At 37.0% G+C, this 18,137-nt stretch overlaps 1 protein-coding gene across 3 annotated transcripts in view; it reads left to right on the top strand.

The window, feature by feature from the left end:
• Nucleotides 1-17,883, top strand: part of CXXC5 (CXXC finger protein 5) — a 108,384-nt gene extending 90,501 nt beyond the window's left edge. For 2 of the 3 annotated variants that reach the window (XM_081324778.1, XM_081324777.1), the window contains exon 4: nt 16,954-17,883. In XM_081324778.1, the coding sequence (XP_081180904.1) occupies nt 16,954-16,998 (45 nt within the window). In that variant the 3' untranslated portion in view covers nt 16,999-17,883. Of the gene's footprint in view, nt 1-2,920; nt 3,002-16,953 lie in introns of all 3 variants that reach the window. The other variant, XR_014026050.1, reaches the window with a different exon arrangement.
• Nucleotides 17,884-18,137: the final 254 nt, after the last annotated feature.

Below are 18,137 nucleotides of genomic sequence, written 5' to 3'. Positions count from 1 at the left end.
ACAGAATATTGAGGTATCAGGTATATTGGGTTGCAGACCATTTCTAGACAAAACTCAGGGTAATAATGCTGTCCTTTTAAACTTTTAAACCTTTCTCCATCTGAGGCCAGCCATCTGTCCTTCATTAGGACAACGGCCTCCAACCTTTTGGGCACCAGGGACTGGTTCCAAGGAGGGAGGTTTTTCCGTGGACCAGGGGGCATGGTTTTGCACACTGCCTGGATACCACATGTGTACAGATAGGGCTTTGCTTACTTATTCAGTTTGATTCCTGGTGGCCTGCAGACTGGTGCCAGTCTGTGGCCTGGGGGTTGGGGACTCCTGATCTAGGAAACATCCCAGTGCCCTTTTTGCACTGGGCCAGGGGTAGGCAACCTTGGCTCTTTTATGACTTGTGGACTTCAACTCCCAGAATTCTGGGAGTTGAAGTACAGAAGTCATAAAAGAGCCAAGGTTGCCTACCCCTCCACTAGGCTAAGATGTTTCTCTTCTAGGCATTTTAGAATTTGATAAAATCCAGAATGCGTGTGCCTTTACTCTTATTAGCATTGTGACATTTATTTGCTATCTAAGCAATTTAGTTTTACTATTTTATCATTTTCATTTCCTCAGACAGTGTTAAAGTTTATTGAGATAAATATCATCACTGATGGATTAAAACGTAATAGTGTTTGAAAGACAGTCATGCAGGCAAGCAATCAGAATAGTTCTCTGGATCAAGAAGGAAAATTAATGGATGAAATTGAAAGAATCACCAAGAACTTTCCAATTAGTGAGGGTTGTTTTGTTTTGGAGATCCTAGTTCTGTTGAATTTACCTAAGCAGAGTCTGGACAGCCAACTATTGTGTATTTTTATAGTAATTGCAGTTCCTGCTTTGGTTAAAAAAATGGAATGGCATTATTTCCAAAGTAACATCTAACAAGATTGCATGATTTTATACTTACGATAGCAAAGAACAAAATTCATGTGTAGATCCAGGAGTAAGAAATAATCTTGTGCACTCTGGATGCAGATCTTCCTGAATCCCCATTCAGCATAATTAATAAGAATTACAGAAATTGTAGGATGGCACTTCTGGAGTGCTCCAAAGTCGAGAAAACTGTTGTTAGCTCCCAAGAGTAATATGGTTTGTCCACAGAATTTATCATACATGATCTTTCAATTGAATAGAAATGTTGCATTTGAAAGAAGCAATAACATATAGAAATAGTACTTCGGGATAACAGTATGCACAGAGGAAGCTGTCATAAAGGGTAGATACTTTATTTCTTCCTTATTTATTTGCATCCTGCCTATATTATTTTTACAAATTACTCAAGGCTGGGAACATACTCAAAACACCTTCCTCTTACTATTTTCCCCCAACAACCCTGTGAGGTATGCTGGACTGAAAGAGAGTAACTGGCCCAAAGTCACCCAGCTGGCTTTCATGGCTAAAGTGGAACTTGAATTTACAGTCGGCTTTCTAGCAATTGCCTTAAATGCAAACTGACTTTAACATGTTACATTTTACTTCTATAAACTAGGACTGTGGTGGTGAAACCTATGGCATGCATGCCACAGGTGGCATGCAGAGCCTTCTCTGTGGGCACGCGCACCGTCTCCCCAGTCCTAAGCCTTCAGCTGGGTTTTATAAAACCTTTTCGGTTTGGGCCTCCACTGCCATTTGCAAAAAAAAAACAACACCGTTCAATCAATCAATTTCAACTTCTCGCGGGGAAAAAAAAGATCTCGCAAAATTGGAATTGATTGATTGAACTTTTTAGTGCCACCCAGTCTGTCGTTACCACCGTAGCCACACCTACCCAATGGGCCACACCCACCCAATGGGCCACGCCCACCCGGCACCCGATGATACATAAGTGGGTTTTGGGCTGCAGTTTGGGCACTCTCTAAAAGGTTCGCCATCACTGAACTAGGAGATGGAAGGTGATCTGCACAGCATCCATGGTTGTTTGAGGAATTGGAACAGGCTATCATCATTATGATAAAATATAGCATACTAATCTATATAGCTGGAGATTTTTGAGGCTCCTGAACAGCTCCTAAAGAGAGGTGCGTTCTTCTCTCTCCAATCTCTTCAGCATCTTTTCATGCCTTCTCAAGAGAAAACTCTGAAGTGTTGCTGAAGTGCCAGTAGGTTTTTGTAGACCTTCTTTTCCTTGTATTTACTTTTACTTTTTTGTAAGAACAGGAAAAGAATCCTCAGGATTATGAAGAATGAAGACAACAAAAGACAACATGTGAGCCAGTTATTTGCTTTGTGTGAAAGTATAATAATATGGCAAACAGGTTTCACAACAAGAAGTTGCAAATGTGCCTCAAAAAATATTTTTTGTGGGTTATGGTGGGATAGAAGGGAGAGAGTCAGTAGGACAACCAGATGCCTATTCCTATAGCTATCAAACCAGACAAAAGAGAGAATCATAACATAGTCTCTTAAGGACCTGGCCCATGATCTGACCTTTTACCATGAAGAGGAGTTTTCCTATGGAGTTATAACTCAGAAAAAATGGCCACATAGTCTTGATTGAAAAGAAGTACAGTATATTAGAATACAATACATAGACAATCAAAATGGTATGTGGATCAACAGCTTCATTCAGTTGTCAGATCTGTGCATGTCTTCCTCGATCCTGTTTCTTTTTTTGTTATATTTCATGGTGCAGGTATGTATTCACCCATAGAAACATACTTTATCCATTAAGGCAGCGGCCAGTTTCTGTTAATTATTTTCCCAGCATACCTTTGTATCCACCATACAAAGACAAAAACTAATACATTTCAAACTGCTTGATTATTAAGTATTTAAATCAGATTTTTGTGGTGATTTAAATCACAATTTTAAAATTGCTATTTTAAATCATTCATCCTGAGTAGAAAATCCAATAGGTCCTTCCTCTGTCTAATTAATACAGGATACAGAGTCAGTGGATTGTGGTCCCTGATTGTTCAGAGCTGCCTGTCTTCTGATTTGCAAGAGCTGTCATCATCTCACAGTAAGGATTTCTTCACTTCACTCCCACCCTAGGGCTGCTTACAGGTAGTCCTCGACTTATGACCACAATTGAGCCCAAAATTTATGTTGCTAAGTGAGATATTTGTTAAGTGAGTTTTGCCCCCATTTTATGATCTTTCTTGCCACAGTTGTTAAGTGAATCACTGCAGTTGTTAAGTTAGTTACATGGTCGTTAATTGAATCTGGTTTTCCCAACTGACTTTGCTTGTCAGAAGGTCGCAAAAGGTGACCACCTGATCCCGGGACACAGCAAAGGTCATAAATATGAGTCAGTTGACAAGTGTTTAAATGTTGATCACATTATCATTGGGGATGCCGCAGTGGTCATAAGTGGGAAAAATGACCCACTTTTTTCAGTGTTGTTGTATGTTCACACTGTCATTAAATGAACTGTTATAAGTCGAGGACTACCTGTATTTTGATTCATAATTTGTTGCTGAGAAATGCAGAAAATGGTATTTCTCTGCCTAAAACTGGCCAAACATTGCATACAGGTCTTGCTGAAATCTCTTTATTTCCTGACTAATCTTATAAACTAAGGACCTGTTTAAAACTGGAAATTATTCTTAAGTTTGTTCAGGCAGCATATTTCTGCAGTTCTAAGTTTCAACTTGGAGAGATTATATACATGATCCAAGGACTTTTAAAAAGATGTAGAGAGTGGAGTGTAAACTCTGGTACAATGCATCAAGTGAAGGAAAACGCTGTAAAGAAGGAAAATTCCAATATAGACCAGTAGTATACAAAACATTTCAGATTTGAACTATTTCACAACTGCTTTACATTTGAAGTATACTTACTAAAACTCAAAATGCCTACCAAAGCTTTGTTTTGAGTTCAAAATCACTCTGTTTTAATATCAAAACACTGATTTAGGCATAAAACATTTCTAAAGTAATCAATTATTTCAGACTTCAAAAAGGACATTTCAGATTTGAATAGTTTGAAAAAACTTTTTGAATTTGAAGTGGCTGAAATATGAAGAGTTTTGTTCATAATATGATCGCTCACTCCATTAAGAAATAAATAGAGTGACTGAATTGCACCAAAGTTGCATTTTACTGAAACGCCACGTAAATTTGCAGAATTTAATGTTTGGAGAATGAAGAGATGCAGGGATCAGGGCCCTGCACATGTAGAGATGTGTAAAAAAAGGAATTCATCAAGTGCATGTGCAGCTGTTTAAAATTAATTAATGATTTGCTCTTTATTTATTAAAGAGTTCTCTGCCTGTTGTTGAGTGAGGTATCTGATTCTGTTCTATAACTGGCAAAATAAGCTCTCTTTTCAGGAAACCGGAAGCTAATGTCATAGAAATATGTGCAAAAGTGTTCATTTAATCTATACTTAGGTTTTTTAAATCTAGGAAGAGGAAGGATTGCCTCTTTGTAATTCATGAAGTAATAGACAATGATAAATCTATACAGAATGGGCCTTCCAGAAAGGAGGTAGAATAATACGTGGCGCTCAGCGGTTATGCTGAAGTAGAAACAACATGTACATGCAAGATAACACTGGGGCGTTACATTAAAATTTGAAAAAGTACTGACGCCAAAAGAGAAGATGGTTATCTTAAATTTAGTTTAGCTTTGGTTTCCTGTTGATAAGCAAAAACTTTGACCATTGATTTATTCAGTCCTGAATTTGTTCCAAGTCTGTGAATATGGTACAGGTACTGTATCCGCAGGCACGGTGAGAGCACCCACCAGTTATAACTATGGTACTATGCAAGTGAACAGAGGAATACGTCTTTGGTAAAAGGTCATAATTTGGGGAAATGGATGCCAGTGATGCTCAAGAAAAATATAAATCATTTTGTGCAAAGGTTAGAAGACTATGTAGTTAAAAATTAGCAAAATCTTAATATCGCCATACATACATGAACTTAATAAAGACCAGCTAGAACCTCAATTAATGTCAGGAGATCAGTATATATTAGTGTAGTATGAATAAATATTTCAGTTCAAATAGTCTTCTTTCTCTTCCTTCAAGCTCTTTCATGTCTACTCCAAACTGAGCCAGCAAATTGTTTATCTAGTTTCCTCAAACTAGACTTATCATTTTCAAATTTGTACTTTTGGAACTAATTCCTGCTTTTGAGATAGCGAAAACAACAAATGACATACAGATAGTGGTATACACATATAAAAATGTGTATTAACTGTGGGAAACCTATTAGCATAGTCTCATTAGATGAAATGCATATTGGCTATCTGAGAAAACATGTTTCTGAAATGTGGTTTACTTTTGATCAAAACGTATAAAATGTAACCCAGGTCTTTGAGTGAGAAACCACTAAAGCCTTCCCAGCAGTAGTATTGTTTATTTTATATCCTTGATTTTCTATTCAGGGAATACTCAAGGTGCTATTATCCTATGTTGATTCTGCTGTTGGACTAATAATAAAAACATGCAAAGAAAATGCTGAACTCTGCAATTCTACAATAAATTACAAATATGCAATACATATTTAGGGCCCCGTGAAGCATTTATATAGCCATAGGTAGAAAGATAAATGCTTACTTTTCTAGAAACTTCCAAATACTAGTTTCTGTGTTTTGTAGGATCAAAGAAGAGCCAAAGTCTGTCTATATGGATATATGAGTGCATGCCCCTTTAAGATGTTTAAAATAATAATTCATCTATGGATGAATTATTTTGCATTGTCTATGGCAGGGGTCAGCAACCTGAAACAGTGAAAGAGCCACTCGGAACCGGTTCCCTCACAAAAGGAAAAACTGGGAGCCGCAAAAAAATGTGTGCACATGCACATACATGCGCGCATGCGCAGAACAGGGTTTGACTGAAGAGTGGAGCCAAGGCGAGATATGCACCTACCCTGCATATTTGAATTGATTGGTTGAACTTTTTTAGTCCCACTTTTTTTTTTGAACTGCACATGGCAGAGGACTGGGAGCCGCAGGAGACGGCTGAAAGAGCCGCATGCGGCTCTGGAGCCGCGGTTTGCAGACCTGTGGTCTATGGTAATGGACAATGCAAAATTATATATAGAGCAAGTATGATAACATCCAATTCTGGCTACCATATTTGTCGGAGAAAGAAGTTCAGAAGGCCCAGAATTCTTTGAAAGTAATTTTGATTTTATCTTTCGAGGCAGATTTATTTCTGTATCCAGCTCTTCTTTCTTATTCAGGCTTTGTTTTTCCTGAATTCAGTATAATAGCTCTGTTGTGTAAAGAACTTGCACCCTTTTGTACGACTGAAGTGAAATAAATAGAGCAGATTAGAAATTGTTAAATTTAATTACTGCAAAAATCAACATCTCCAGTTTAAGAGAGTTAAAATATAAAATGTGTGAATTCTTGGGAGTGTTTGGACCCTTTGGCTGGATCCACATATTGCATTTAAGACAAGACTTAATTTGCTTTGTGTGCTTTTGATTTAGTGTGCTGTATGAAGCTTGCAACTGAGTGTTTTAAACCATAGCTTATGGTTTGCTTTCATGTAAACCCCTATCATGGCTTATTTTAATTAGCCATGGTTAAAAAGAATCCTGTGAAATGTGTACTATATTTTCCTGTGCATGCTTACCTACCCTTTGCCACATGATCACTGATGATAAGGCTTATTTTAATTGGCAATTTATGTTCAGCTGAAAAGTATGAAAAACTCTGCACTTCTGTGTTTCATGCACCTATGAACAAATTACAATGCTGCATGATGTGCTTGTAAGGAATATCTGTTCCATACTAAATATTTTGCCCTTGAAAATCCAAATAATCTAAATTAAAGCATTTTGGAATTGAGGATGCTTTTGATATTTACAACTTAATAGATACATATTTAGCAGATGAAAACAAGCATAGAAGAGCCGTTCTTTTCAAAGACAGACTATGCTCTCCCCCACCTCTCTGCTACAAAATAAAGCTGTTTTAATCTCCACCTTAGGGGTAGTAAATGCAAGATTAATTAACTACTGGTTGTCTTTATTATGTAATCTCTCTCTCTCTTTTCCCCCCAAAGAAACAAACAAAAAATCCCTGTTTTGGAAGACCAAACCAAAACACAGCCAGATGACTTTGGAATCTCAAAAGCAGGGCATCAAGATATTCAGAAACATCTGCTTTTCAGAGGCCTACTGCCTCTGTATATGGATATATGTCTACACTTGACTTCTAAAAGAGTCATCACTATCTTCTGAATAAACAACCCCTTTTATTGTTGAAGTACACTAGATTTGTCCAGTTGGTAACTCTCAGATGCTTGAACCTACACTTAGGATCATACTTCATGTTGACCATTCTGGAAATCCAGACATTTAGCAGAACCCAGGTATGGGAAACACTGTACTAGGAGTTAGTTAACTAGTAGGTTAAACCAAAATGCAAAGAATTTAATATATTTAATTACCCTTCTCTGTGATTCCCAGATGACCCATTTTAGTATCTTTTTTTACTTGGCAATCTGACTAGAGGTCATCCTCAGAAAGAAGTTAGAAGAGTTCTGCCAGTAGAACTTATTACATTTATATACTTGAATCATTTAATACATAAAAGAGGGAGTGAATACTTTGTTCACTCTACACAGTGAAAATGTAGAGAGGGAGAGAATAGGTAAAAATGGTTTAGTACCTGCAATGCCTCATTTTAGACCTCATTTAAGGAAATTCTAGTCATAGGCTCTTCACACTTCCAGAGTGATATTTACGTTGCTGACTAAATGGAGAGGGTTTTTTATAGCAAAAAGCTGTTTGTCATGATTGTTCACTCAGCTAAAAATTGAAATCCTTTTTTTTTCTTTCTAAGTTTATCTCAATTTGGAGAGCAGTTATGATATATAAAATAGTTATTCAAAGTCAGAACTATAATTAATAGATAGCATTTGACCCTTTTAGGGATGTCCTTAGAAATGAAACAAATCTAAATGTTGGGGCAGTTGAGCTCTCAACAAATGTTTTAAATAAGTCAGTGTTAAGCCAGATTTAAACTAGCTTAACTTTATCTTATTTATAAGTAAACCTCACTAAATTCAGGGGAATTTATGCTTACGGTTATATGTGCACACTATTTGGCTACAGGCATACCAGATCAAAATTATTACAATATTTGTGCATATATGTTAGAATAGATAATGGCACTTTCTTGTTTGCTTGGACAGTGCAAAAAGTCAAAGCCAGATATTTTACCTTGTTTGTAGGCAATCCATGCGTGTGTTTTTTGACACTAAAAACTTTGTTCTTTTAATTTATGAAAAAAAATCAGAATTTATTTTTGGCCCTCTTTTAAAATTTTAAAATAGTATATGATCTAGATGCTACATAATTATTTGTACAAATAGTATGTTATCCTATAACCATATTCTATAAATATTCCTGTAAGATTTGATAAGTGGGAATTCATGCAAAATCGAATGCACTGGTTTCAGTGCAAACAAAATTATTGAGATCAGTCCTCATCACACCCAATGGAATAGCAAACATCTGGTTAATTCCTTGAGACAGGAATGGCACAATCCAAGTAAGGGCCTGGAGGATGATGAATTAGTTAAGAATCCAGTTCATTTCAGCTGGACTGACTGTGCTATTTTTATGGGTAATTTCCATAAGTCTTAGAACAGGGCTGGGTATTAAACATGCTTTCCACACTTGCCTAATTTCTCTAAGATACAATGAAGCTGAGCATCTGATTACCTAGTTCCAGGCTGAAGTTAGTTGATTGCTTCAATACTACATTCTGAATTTCTTATTAAGAATATTATATATTTAGGATAAGCTCCTTTTGACCCCCATATTTCAAACAAAGGGGGTTCTATGCCTTATTATCAGAACATTTCTAGCTGAGTAAGAAAAAGGCGCTTCTTCCATCCTATACATGCTTGGGACATGCCGTTTACTATCTCATTTCCTTTTGACATGCACAGTGAAATTGTGATCAGTCATTCTGAGAAGTGATTCCTTGTTTTGTATTTTTCCATCATTTATGTCTTTTTCCAGTTTGTGTAATCACTGTTATTTTAGAACATTCATTACCATTTCTGGTGTCCTCTGCCCCCCTATGGCTCTAAAGGTCTCGTTTTATAAGAGTCTTGAGTGTAGAATCCAATTATCTTCTTCTGACAGATGTTCCCTTTGACGTGTGTTTAGAGGGCAAGTGTATTATTCTGACTGCCAGATGTTCATGGAATTGGCTCCTTTACATAGTGGCAAAGTATCCTTCAGGATGACATTTCTGCTGCGGCATCTGCAGTAGCTAACATTTCTGCAATATAGGAACCCTTTTCTATACCCATTATTAACTCATATTGATGCCTGCAGCCAGCAGCCCCACCGCATTGACAACAATTTTGATGCAATGGACATCAGGTTTTATTCTTTCTGAGATTCAATTCTTGTATGAATTTCCTCACTTGCTTGAAGTGCAAAGGAGTTGGCTCTGATGAGGAGGAGCTTCACAAGAACAAGAAAAAAGAAATTTAAATTTTAGAGTGCAGTCATTCCTATTGGTGGTATGATAACTCTGATGTTGGTCCTGGCTCCTCACCACTTTCCACTTCTTTACTGTTCTGAAGGATAATAAAGATCATGGTTTTTGTGGTTGCAACATTGGAAGATAAGGTCCAAGAAAGCTTTGCAGATTTGCTGTGCTGCTAGTCTGTCCCCTTTCTTTCATTCGCATAAAGAAGTTTATAGTTTATAGATGTATAGTTTATACATGCTGCTATTTTGTAATCTTTCACTCATTTACACAGATATGGACATGGATTCTTAAGCCTTGAGGTTTCTTGTTCTTGCATCCCTGGATCAAAATATGAAACTAGTTGCTTCCGTTATACATTTTCACCCAGTTCTCCTTACTCTTGCAAACTATTTTTGTTGTAATGAGAATGATTCAGGATTTATTCACCATTATGCTTATCCTAAATCTTGTTACCTTGTCTCATTTCTGACTGGCGGTTTGCTGACCTTGTGGCAAATCTTCATTTCCTAACATGGCTTCTGAGATGCATCTGATGGTGGCCCAAATTTAACTTTTATGGCTGTAAATTGACAACTATTTATAGTACACTATTTGTGCTGCAAATAATGTTCTCAAATTGTACAACAGAGCTCTTCCTGTTCCACCTGTTATGTTTTGGTAGATCAGTAACAGACAAAAATGGAATATCATGGAGCAAGAATTTTTCCCACGAGAGCAGATTCTTTTCAGATCACTTTCTACCACATATGCATAGCATAGTGCCGTATGGGAAAAAGTTGTACCTTTCCACCTACTTGACAGCCAGTTTGGTGTAGTGGTTAAAGCAGCAGGCTAGAAAGTGAACACAAAGCTTGCTGGTTGATCTTGGGCCAGTCACTCTCTTTCAGCCCTAGGAAGGTGGCAGTGGCAAAACACTCCTGAAAAACCTTATCAATTGTCAAAAATTGACTTGAAGGCATAAAATAATAAATAAATAAATTTTACTTATTTACCCAAATCTCAATGTGTGTCAGTGTTCATTTTCTATGATAAGTCATCCAGGCTGGTCTGTTGACAACTTATAACTAAATATCTAACAGATTGCTCTGTGAAGAGGGGTTTCATGAATCATAATTTTGTCAATACAGATGGTGCTTTTTCTTGTGGTTTGTTGAAGGATGCACGTATTAGGTTATATCGGGACCATCCTTTAAATGCGTGAGGCCTTTTCAATGAGAAAAAAAAATGAAATGCCAGGGTTAAAAAAAAATGGACAATTGTTGCTTAGTTAGGAATTTTTCCCAATTCCTTGTTCCTGTTCTGCTTAACGCTCTACCCTTGGCATTGAAACTTTTATCTGCGAATCAGACCACAGTCTTCTAGATCAAATCAGCCTACAGGTTCTAATGTTTATAGATCATGTTCACCTTTGATCCTATCTTTAGCATCACCAGAGGGTTTCTGACTAAGGAAGGCAGTGTTTTTAACTCGCTGCCATCTGCTGCCATCAGATGGAAAATGCTTTTTAGATTGTATCTTACAATCTTTTGCACAGATTGGAATTCCATCATTAGTGATTTCATCCGTGATGATTTTGGCACCCATTTTTTTCACTTGAAGAGATTGGCAAACCGAATTGATATTCAAGCTTTGGTAAGCATTATACATATATCCTCATATTTCTTTTCTATCATTGTTGGGCCAAATTGTTCATAATAGGAAATCACTTTTTTTTAGTTTAGGTGCATCCTTTGGGCTTTCTGCTGTGCTTGAAGTTTCATGAAATGAAAGGTTCTCATCGCTGTTCATCTGAACTTCCAGTTTTTATTTCTCTTGCCCCCCCCCCATTAATGATTAAACATCCTCGTTATTTCATAAGCATCTATAAAAACTCATTGATATCTGAATGGTAAGCAGTCTTACCACATTTCTTCTTTTCCAAATTTTAGGCCTGTGTGTTAACAAGCAGAAAATCCCAACTTGAAATATTCAGTTTATCTGAACACTTCTGAACTCTGTTTTGAGAAGGTTTCTTTCTATTGCACGGTGAACAATCTTGCTATGATATCTACAGTTATTTGAAGTGTCTACACTCTATAGCCATATGGAAGTGACAGCAACAAGGGACAATGCCTGTTTCCATATCTGGACCCTTCAGTTCCATTCTATCACCATCATTGTATCATGTACCATGGTATACAGTTTGGGGTTTTTCCTAGACTCTCAGGTTCTGCTTGAGCAAATAACAGCACAATTAGGAGGGGCTTTACAAGACACATCTTACAGGCCACTTGCACCATTCATTGACCCAGAAGCCTATTTGCTGTCAGTTAATCTTTGGTCATCTATTTGGTTATTAATGCATTTTACACTGGGCTGTCTTTGAAGACTACTTGAAAGCTATAGCTGGTCCAGAATGCATGGCACTAGTAGTTGTTAGCTTTTCTATATATACCTATGTAACACCTGTACTAGCGACTTCTGTGTGCAGTTCAAAGTCCCCATTATTATCTTTAAAGTCCTTCATGGCACAGGATAGGCCTATTTATAGAACCACACATCTCCAGTTATTTCTGCTTGTTTCCACAAAGTCTGAGGAGGTTAGTAAGGTCCTCTATCAAACAAAGTTGTGTAATGGGAATCTGGAAGGTACTATACTCCCTGAGATTCAGATGGTTCCTACCTGGCCAGCCCTTCACAAGGTGCTAAAGATCTTAATGCTCTTTAATAAGTCCTTAATTGAACTGCATCTATAGAGAGAGAAGTATGCAGCGTGATAGCCCAGGGCGCTGCCTTAGGCCCAGTACTCTTCAATATCATCATCAATAATTTAGATGATGGGATAGAATGGAACTCATCAGATTCACAGACAACACCAAGCTGGTAGGAATAGCCAACACTGAAAGACAGGCTCAAGGGAGTGTGTTGCTCTGTACGGCAGGTACCATACAGGAAGAAAAATTAAAATGCACAGGTATAGAATAGGTGGCACCTGGCTCAATAGTAGTAACTGCAAGAGGGATCTTGGAGTCCTAGTGGACAGTCACTTAAATAGGAACCAGCAGTGTGCAGCAGCTGCCAAAAATGCCAATGCAGTCCTAGGCTGCATTAACAAGAGGGGTAGAATCAAGGTCACTTTATACTACACTGGTAAGACCACACTTGGAATATTGCACCCAGTTCTGGCCACCATGATATAAAAAAGATATTGAGATTCTAGAAAGAGTGCAGAGAAGAGCAACAAAGTTGATTAGGGGGCTGGAAGCTAAAACATGCGAAGGACAGTTGCAGGAATTGGGTATGTCTAGTTTAATGAAAAGAAGGACTATGAGTGACATGATAGCAGTGTTCCACTATCTAAGGGGCTTCCACAATGAAGAGGGAGTCAACTTATTCTCCAAAGCACCTGAAGGCAGAACAAGAAGCAATAGATAGAAACTAATCAAGGAGAAAACCAGCCTAGAATTAAGGAGAAATTTCCTGACAATTAGAACAATTAATCAGTGGAATGACTTGCCTCCAGAGGTTGTGGGTGCTTCAACACTGGAGGTTTTTAAGAAGAGATTGGACAACCATTTGTCTGAAATGCTATAGTGTTTCCTGCTTGAGCTTTGGCAGGAAAATCTGCAAGGTCCTTTCAATTCTGTTATTCTGTTAGGCCTGATTCTTCCCTTAGACACTGAGCCAGATTGTTGGGTGAGAATAATTTATTGTCACTTTCAATGTACACTAATCAGCATACATTAAAAGAAATTTCATTGTGTTCAGCTCTCAAAAAATCCCATTATGTATGTACCCACATATACACACACATGACACAGAGAAACATCACAGTCTAGTTCAAATGTATACATATACATGGCAAAAAAAGAAGAAGAATCCTGCGAATTTACAAGATGGATGGCATAAGGAACAAAGCTACTAGAAACTTCCTCCAAATGGGAGCAACAGAAACAGACCATAAAGTGAGCGTGTGGGGTCTCTTAACAATGCTTTGAGCTCTTAAGCACATAGCATTTATAAGCAGCATCCTGAATACCAGGAAGCAAGCTTCCTATAATCTCAACTGTCCTTACCACTCTCTGTATGGACCTTCCATCTGAGGCACTGCTGCTACCAAACCAGACAGTGATGCAGTTTGTTAAAATGCTCTCAGTCGTGCCTCTAAAAAGTGGCCGTGACAGAAGGAGAGAGATGTGCTCTCCTCATCCGACGCAGGAAATGTAAATGCTGGTTTGCACGCTTCACTAAAGATGACGTATGAGCCTGATTTGATTATGTGGTTCTATCTTGTGAGTGATCCTGATCACGATTTGTTGTTGTTGTTCATTCTGAGAGTTTTTAATTGATTATTAGTACATCCCTCCAAGTTACATTTCCAGTGGAATAAATCAAGTCTCACTGTACTTCTGGCATGGCAGGCTCAGTTTCCAAGTCAAATTATGCAGTGGTGGTAATTTTTTTTAAAAAAATTAATATAAACTGGCAGCAAACAGCACTCCTTACTAGCACTGATGATGTTACCTAGTTAGGGTAATGAAATGTCTGCAACAAAGCAAGCAATCTCAGAGAGCACCCTCATGTTTTTAATATTTTCACCCTTTAAGACTCCAATGATAACTGCCTCTTTTCTAAGATGTGTAGCAAATTGCCACTAGTTTTGGATCTTCTGAATTGGTATAGAATAGAAAAGATTTGGCATGTCTTTCCCTTCTATTTTCAGACCTAAAGAATATTAAAATCATATAATTTTAGGGATTCATGGATTTGGACCTCCCAAATATATTTTAGTCACCATGGAACTTAAACTTAGTTAGGACCAGTATTAGATTAGTAATACGGGTAGATGATTAAAGTAACCAAAGAGAGGCAAAGAACCAAATTGCAAGCCTTTTGCGGTTTTTCCTTTTGTTGAGCTGTTGATTGTTCTGGGTACTGGAGCCATTTATAATTTAATGTCTGTACACATTTTGATTACAGAGGATATCCCATTTTCCAGGTAACGTTTGCTGCTGTAATAATGTGCTTCAACCAGAGAATATTCCTTGTCTCAGTTAATACATGCCTTTTTTAAAAAAAAAAAGAGTGAATATCAGTATAACCTTTTTTTCAGTACCACTAGCTACTTTGTGGACAAGTCAATGCTATCTACTTAGATAGTGTGGGATGGGAAGATGACTTCTCTGAAGCTACAGGTGTATCTTTGGTCATTGATGAAAGTAGCTCCTTTGATTGTTGTTCTCAGTGCTAATAGTTTGCTAACTTGGCATTTCCTCATTCTATTTCACAAAATTTAAATTAACGGCATACATTACATTGCATATGTGCATCACACATGTAACAATACACATGCATTATATATGTGTATAGTTTACATATGTACACATGTATTAATGGTGTGCTGTATTTTAAATTTTGTTACTTGAACCTAAATAAATAGTTTTAATGTCTTTTATGCCTAACGTGTCTTGAATCTGAGTTTTATGTCAGTCAGGGTGCCTTAATGTCCTTTATATTTTCCCCATACCCCTTCATGCCTTGGGAAGCATCTCTACATTGCCTTGATGTCCAGCGAGCCTTAGCTTGCTGAAATCAACATATTCCACTTTTCTTTAAAAAATCTGTAGACTGGGGCTCTCATGCTGCTTAAAGTAATATTTCTCCTCTCTGCCTAAAGTAGAGCACTGAGTTGTGAGCACCATGCTCTTCCTTGTGTATAAAAGTGAAATTCCGTTTCCTGAGGGTTCACTGACATCCCAGTCTTGTCAGAGTATTAGCAAGAGCCTTTCTGATGGGCACTTTTCTTTGAGAGATCTGCACATTAGTGACATCATGACTGGCCATTTTTCGATGAATGTTTCGAGAAAGAACAGGTGCTTCATTCAGCCAGGTGGCTTTCTGTTTTAACCTGACAATATGCCTCACCTCTAGTATAGCTTACAATTTGCTGTTCTCCTTGTTGTGCAAAGCACAGAAAACTCTTTAAGAAGAACAATAAGGTTGCTTAAACCTGTATTCCATCCACCTGAAATCTTGGCTCTTTGTTCTTATGGACTAGGCCTTACCTGCATTGTGGAGTTGTGGGAGGAACCTCATTGCATATGTATATTAGCAAGGAGAAGGGCTTTTTTCCATGCCTAAAAGCTCCAGAAAGAACATTTTGCATAGGCAGAGAAACCTATTTGCATGAATGTTTACCTAACTAAGCCAAATATATTCATAGATAAAGTTTGTTGTTAAAATGGAGTTTTTTTCTCTCTCTTAATTTTTGTACCTAAGTTTTGAGAAGGAAGAAAAAAGGATACATATGATAACACTTACAGCAAATTATCCTCTCACTGTCTACTCAAAGTTATGCTAAATTCTGAGCTATGCTGTCCAGCCATAAGGCTTCTTCAGTCATTGAAGGAAACTGTATATTTCCTAAATCACAGGATGGTGTAGTCGGCATAAAGGCCTGAATGCCTTTGACAGCATGGAAACTTAAATTGGATCACTTAAACACCTTTTGTTTGTCACCAGCTTTGATAAAGTTATTGTGGTTGCCAGCTTAGCATAGTTGCCCAAATTATGTAGTTGCCCAGATTAGCACTAAGAATTAGGATATTATATAATAGCACAAATTTAGTTTTGTCTTGTTATTTTTATGCGTGTCATTTACCTTCATCAGTCACATATAGTACAAGGATATATGTTGATAGAGTGTTCCAAATGGCATCCTTTGTAATCTTGGAAATCTCATGATCTGAATTCAGTATCTGTAATTCTGCCAAGAAATTGGGAGTATTGGTAAATATTTTTAAGAATTTACCCTTTTCTCATTACTTTCTCACAGCGGTCCTGTGAATTGAATTGCCTTCATTTTTCTAAGAACAGATTTCCAAACCTGATGCTGACTTTCAACACTTTCACTAAACCAAGTTGGTTTGAACAGAAATACATTATACTTTATTCATGAGAAATACATTCCACTGTAAAAGAGAACTAACACATACTGTGGGCAGCAAGATTTAAGTGAAACAACTCTCAGAAGTCTTAACTAAATATAGTAAATTCTTCTCAAGGCCATGTAAATGACAACTTTTTATTTTTGAGGTCCTACAAGAAATACCAGTGTTTCTATTCCATCCATTAGTAGTTCTTGAAGATATCGAAGTAGAGTTTAAGGACAGTTTTCATGTGGATTACTGGTTCTTTTAAAGAATAATAGATCACACAATAGATTATAGGTTTTGATGAGGTTCAGAAACTAAGGGTAGGAAAAGAGTACTAAGAAAAGTTATCAAGAAAGTTATTAAGGAAACTTGGGCAAGAGCAGAAAGCAAAAACAATTAAATATGGGAGGCTGTTGTGAACACCATCGCAAGCTTCAAGTTGATAGGGAAGATTGCAGTCAAAATATGGCACTTCCTGTTTTACTGCACTGGATGTCACAAAAATTGAACTCTGTCCTGGGCTGGTTCTTCTCATTCTTGCTTATCATGTGTCCCTCTTCTGTTCTCTTCTGTCTCTACAGAAAGTGATGCTTCCAACAGGTGCTGCATTCCGATGGTTTCAATAGGAACAAGAATCCCAAAGCTCTATCCTCCAGTGCAATGTCACTGCTTGCTTGTGTTGTCTCAGGCAAGGAATTTTTTGACGGAAATAAATGGATGCGCCTATGTCTCCTTTAGAACCAAAAATATTTTCTTGCAGATTTCATTCCTTTTTTTTAATATAATTTTTCGGCATTTGTTTAACATCTTTTTAAGTACTAGTAAAACAAGCATTAATGTTTTCAAATAATTTTTTAAAAGAATCCATAAAGTATCAAGATGTAATAGAGTATGGACAATCAATCAATTTGTTTTCTTGTGTTTTGGTGTTGATGTTGTTTATGTGTGGAAGATGCAGTTCTTGTGTAGAGAATGTAAATTTACAGTAACCTTTTAAATCTAGTTACTAATACGCACTACTGTAATTAGCACAGCAATTTCTTCATTTATCTGATTGATTTCCATCATTAAAGAAAAATAGTGTGGCTAGTTTCTAGAATGCCTCAATTCATGTTTATAAATGAAAATATATTTAAAATAAGGTAGTTTCTTTTCCCTAATTCTACAGATAAGACAAGATTTAATCAACAAGATGTCTTGTCTGGTCTTAAAAAGTGGAAATATATTGAAAACTGGCATTTTTTAAAAAAGAAAAGCAAAATAATAAAATTTAGAACAAATAAAACTGCATAGTAGAGTAAACCCAGAACTAATTGCAATGATTCACTTTTAGAAACCATTAGGAAATATTGCTGGAATTCCAATGTAAGCTGTTGCAGAACCTGTGCTGAAAAAATATAGAAGTCCTTTTTTATGTTGAAAATCCCTCATCTCCTGCTTTCTTACATCTCTAATTGAAAGGCTGTTTGTAATGTTCTAGCAATTCAAGCTAAGCTGTTTTGTGAATAAAAATGAAAGCATGTTTTGTGTCATGGTTTACATCTTCATTATTCTGTCCATTTTGGTTGCATGCCAGGATGTTTGGTTGCTTGGGTGGGGGTACCAAGTCTAAAATGACCTGTTATATGTTGTTTTTTCCTATAATGTTTTCCAATGTTTGCCTTTCTTGGCCTCAACAAATTTAAACTACGCGGGTTTGATAATACTTCAGCATTTTGGTTCTAATTTTTAATATAAGGTATTACACATGTTTTAATAGTATGAA

Source organism: Vipera berus (genome assembly GCF_964194415.1).
Source record: "Vipera berus genome assembly, chromosome: 3".
Classification (NCBI taxonomy): Eukaryota; Metazoa; Chordata; class Lepidosauria; order Squamata; family Viperidae; genus Vipera; species Vipera berus.
The sequence above is the reverse complement of the archived record's forward strand: the minus strand, read 5'-3'. Positions and strand labels throughout refer to the sequence as shown.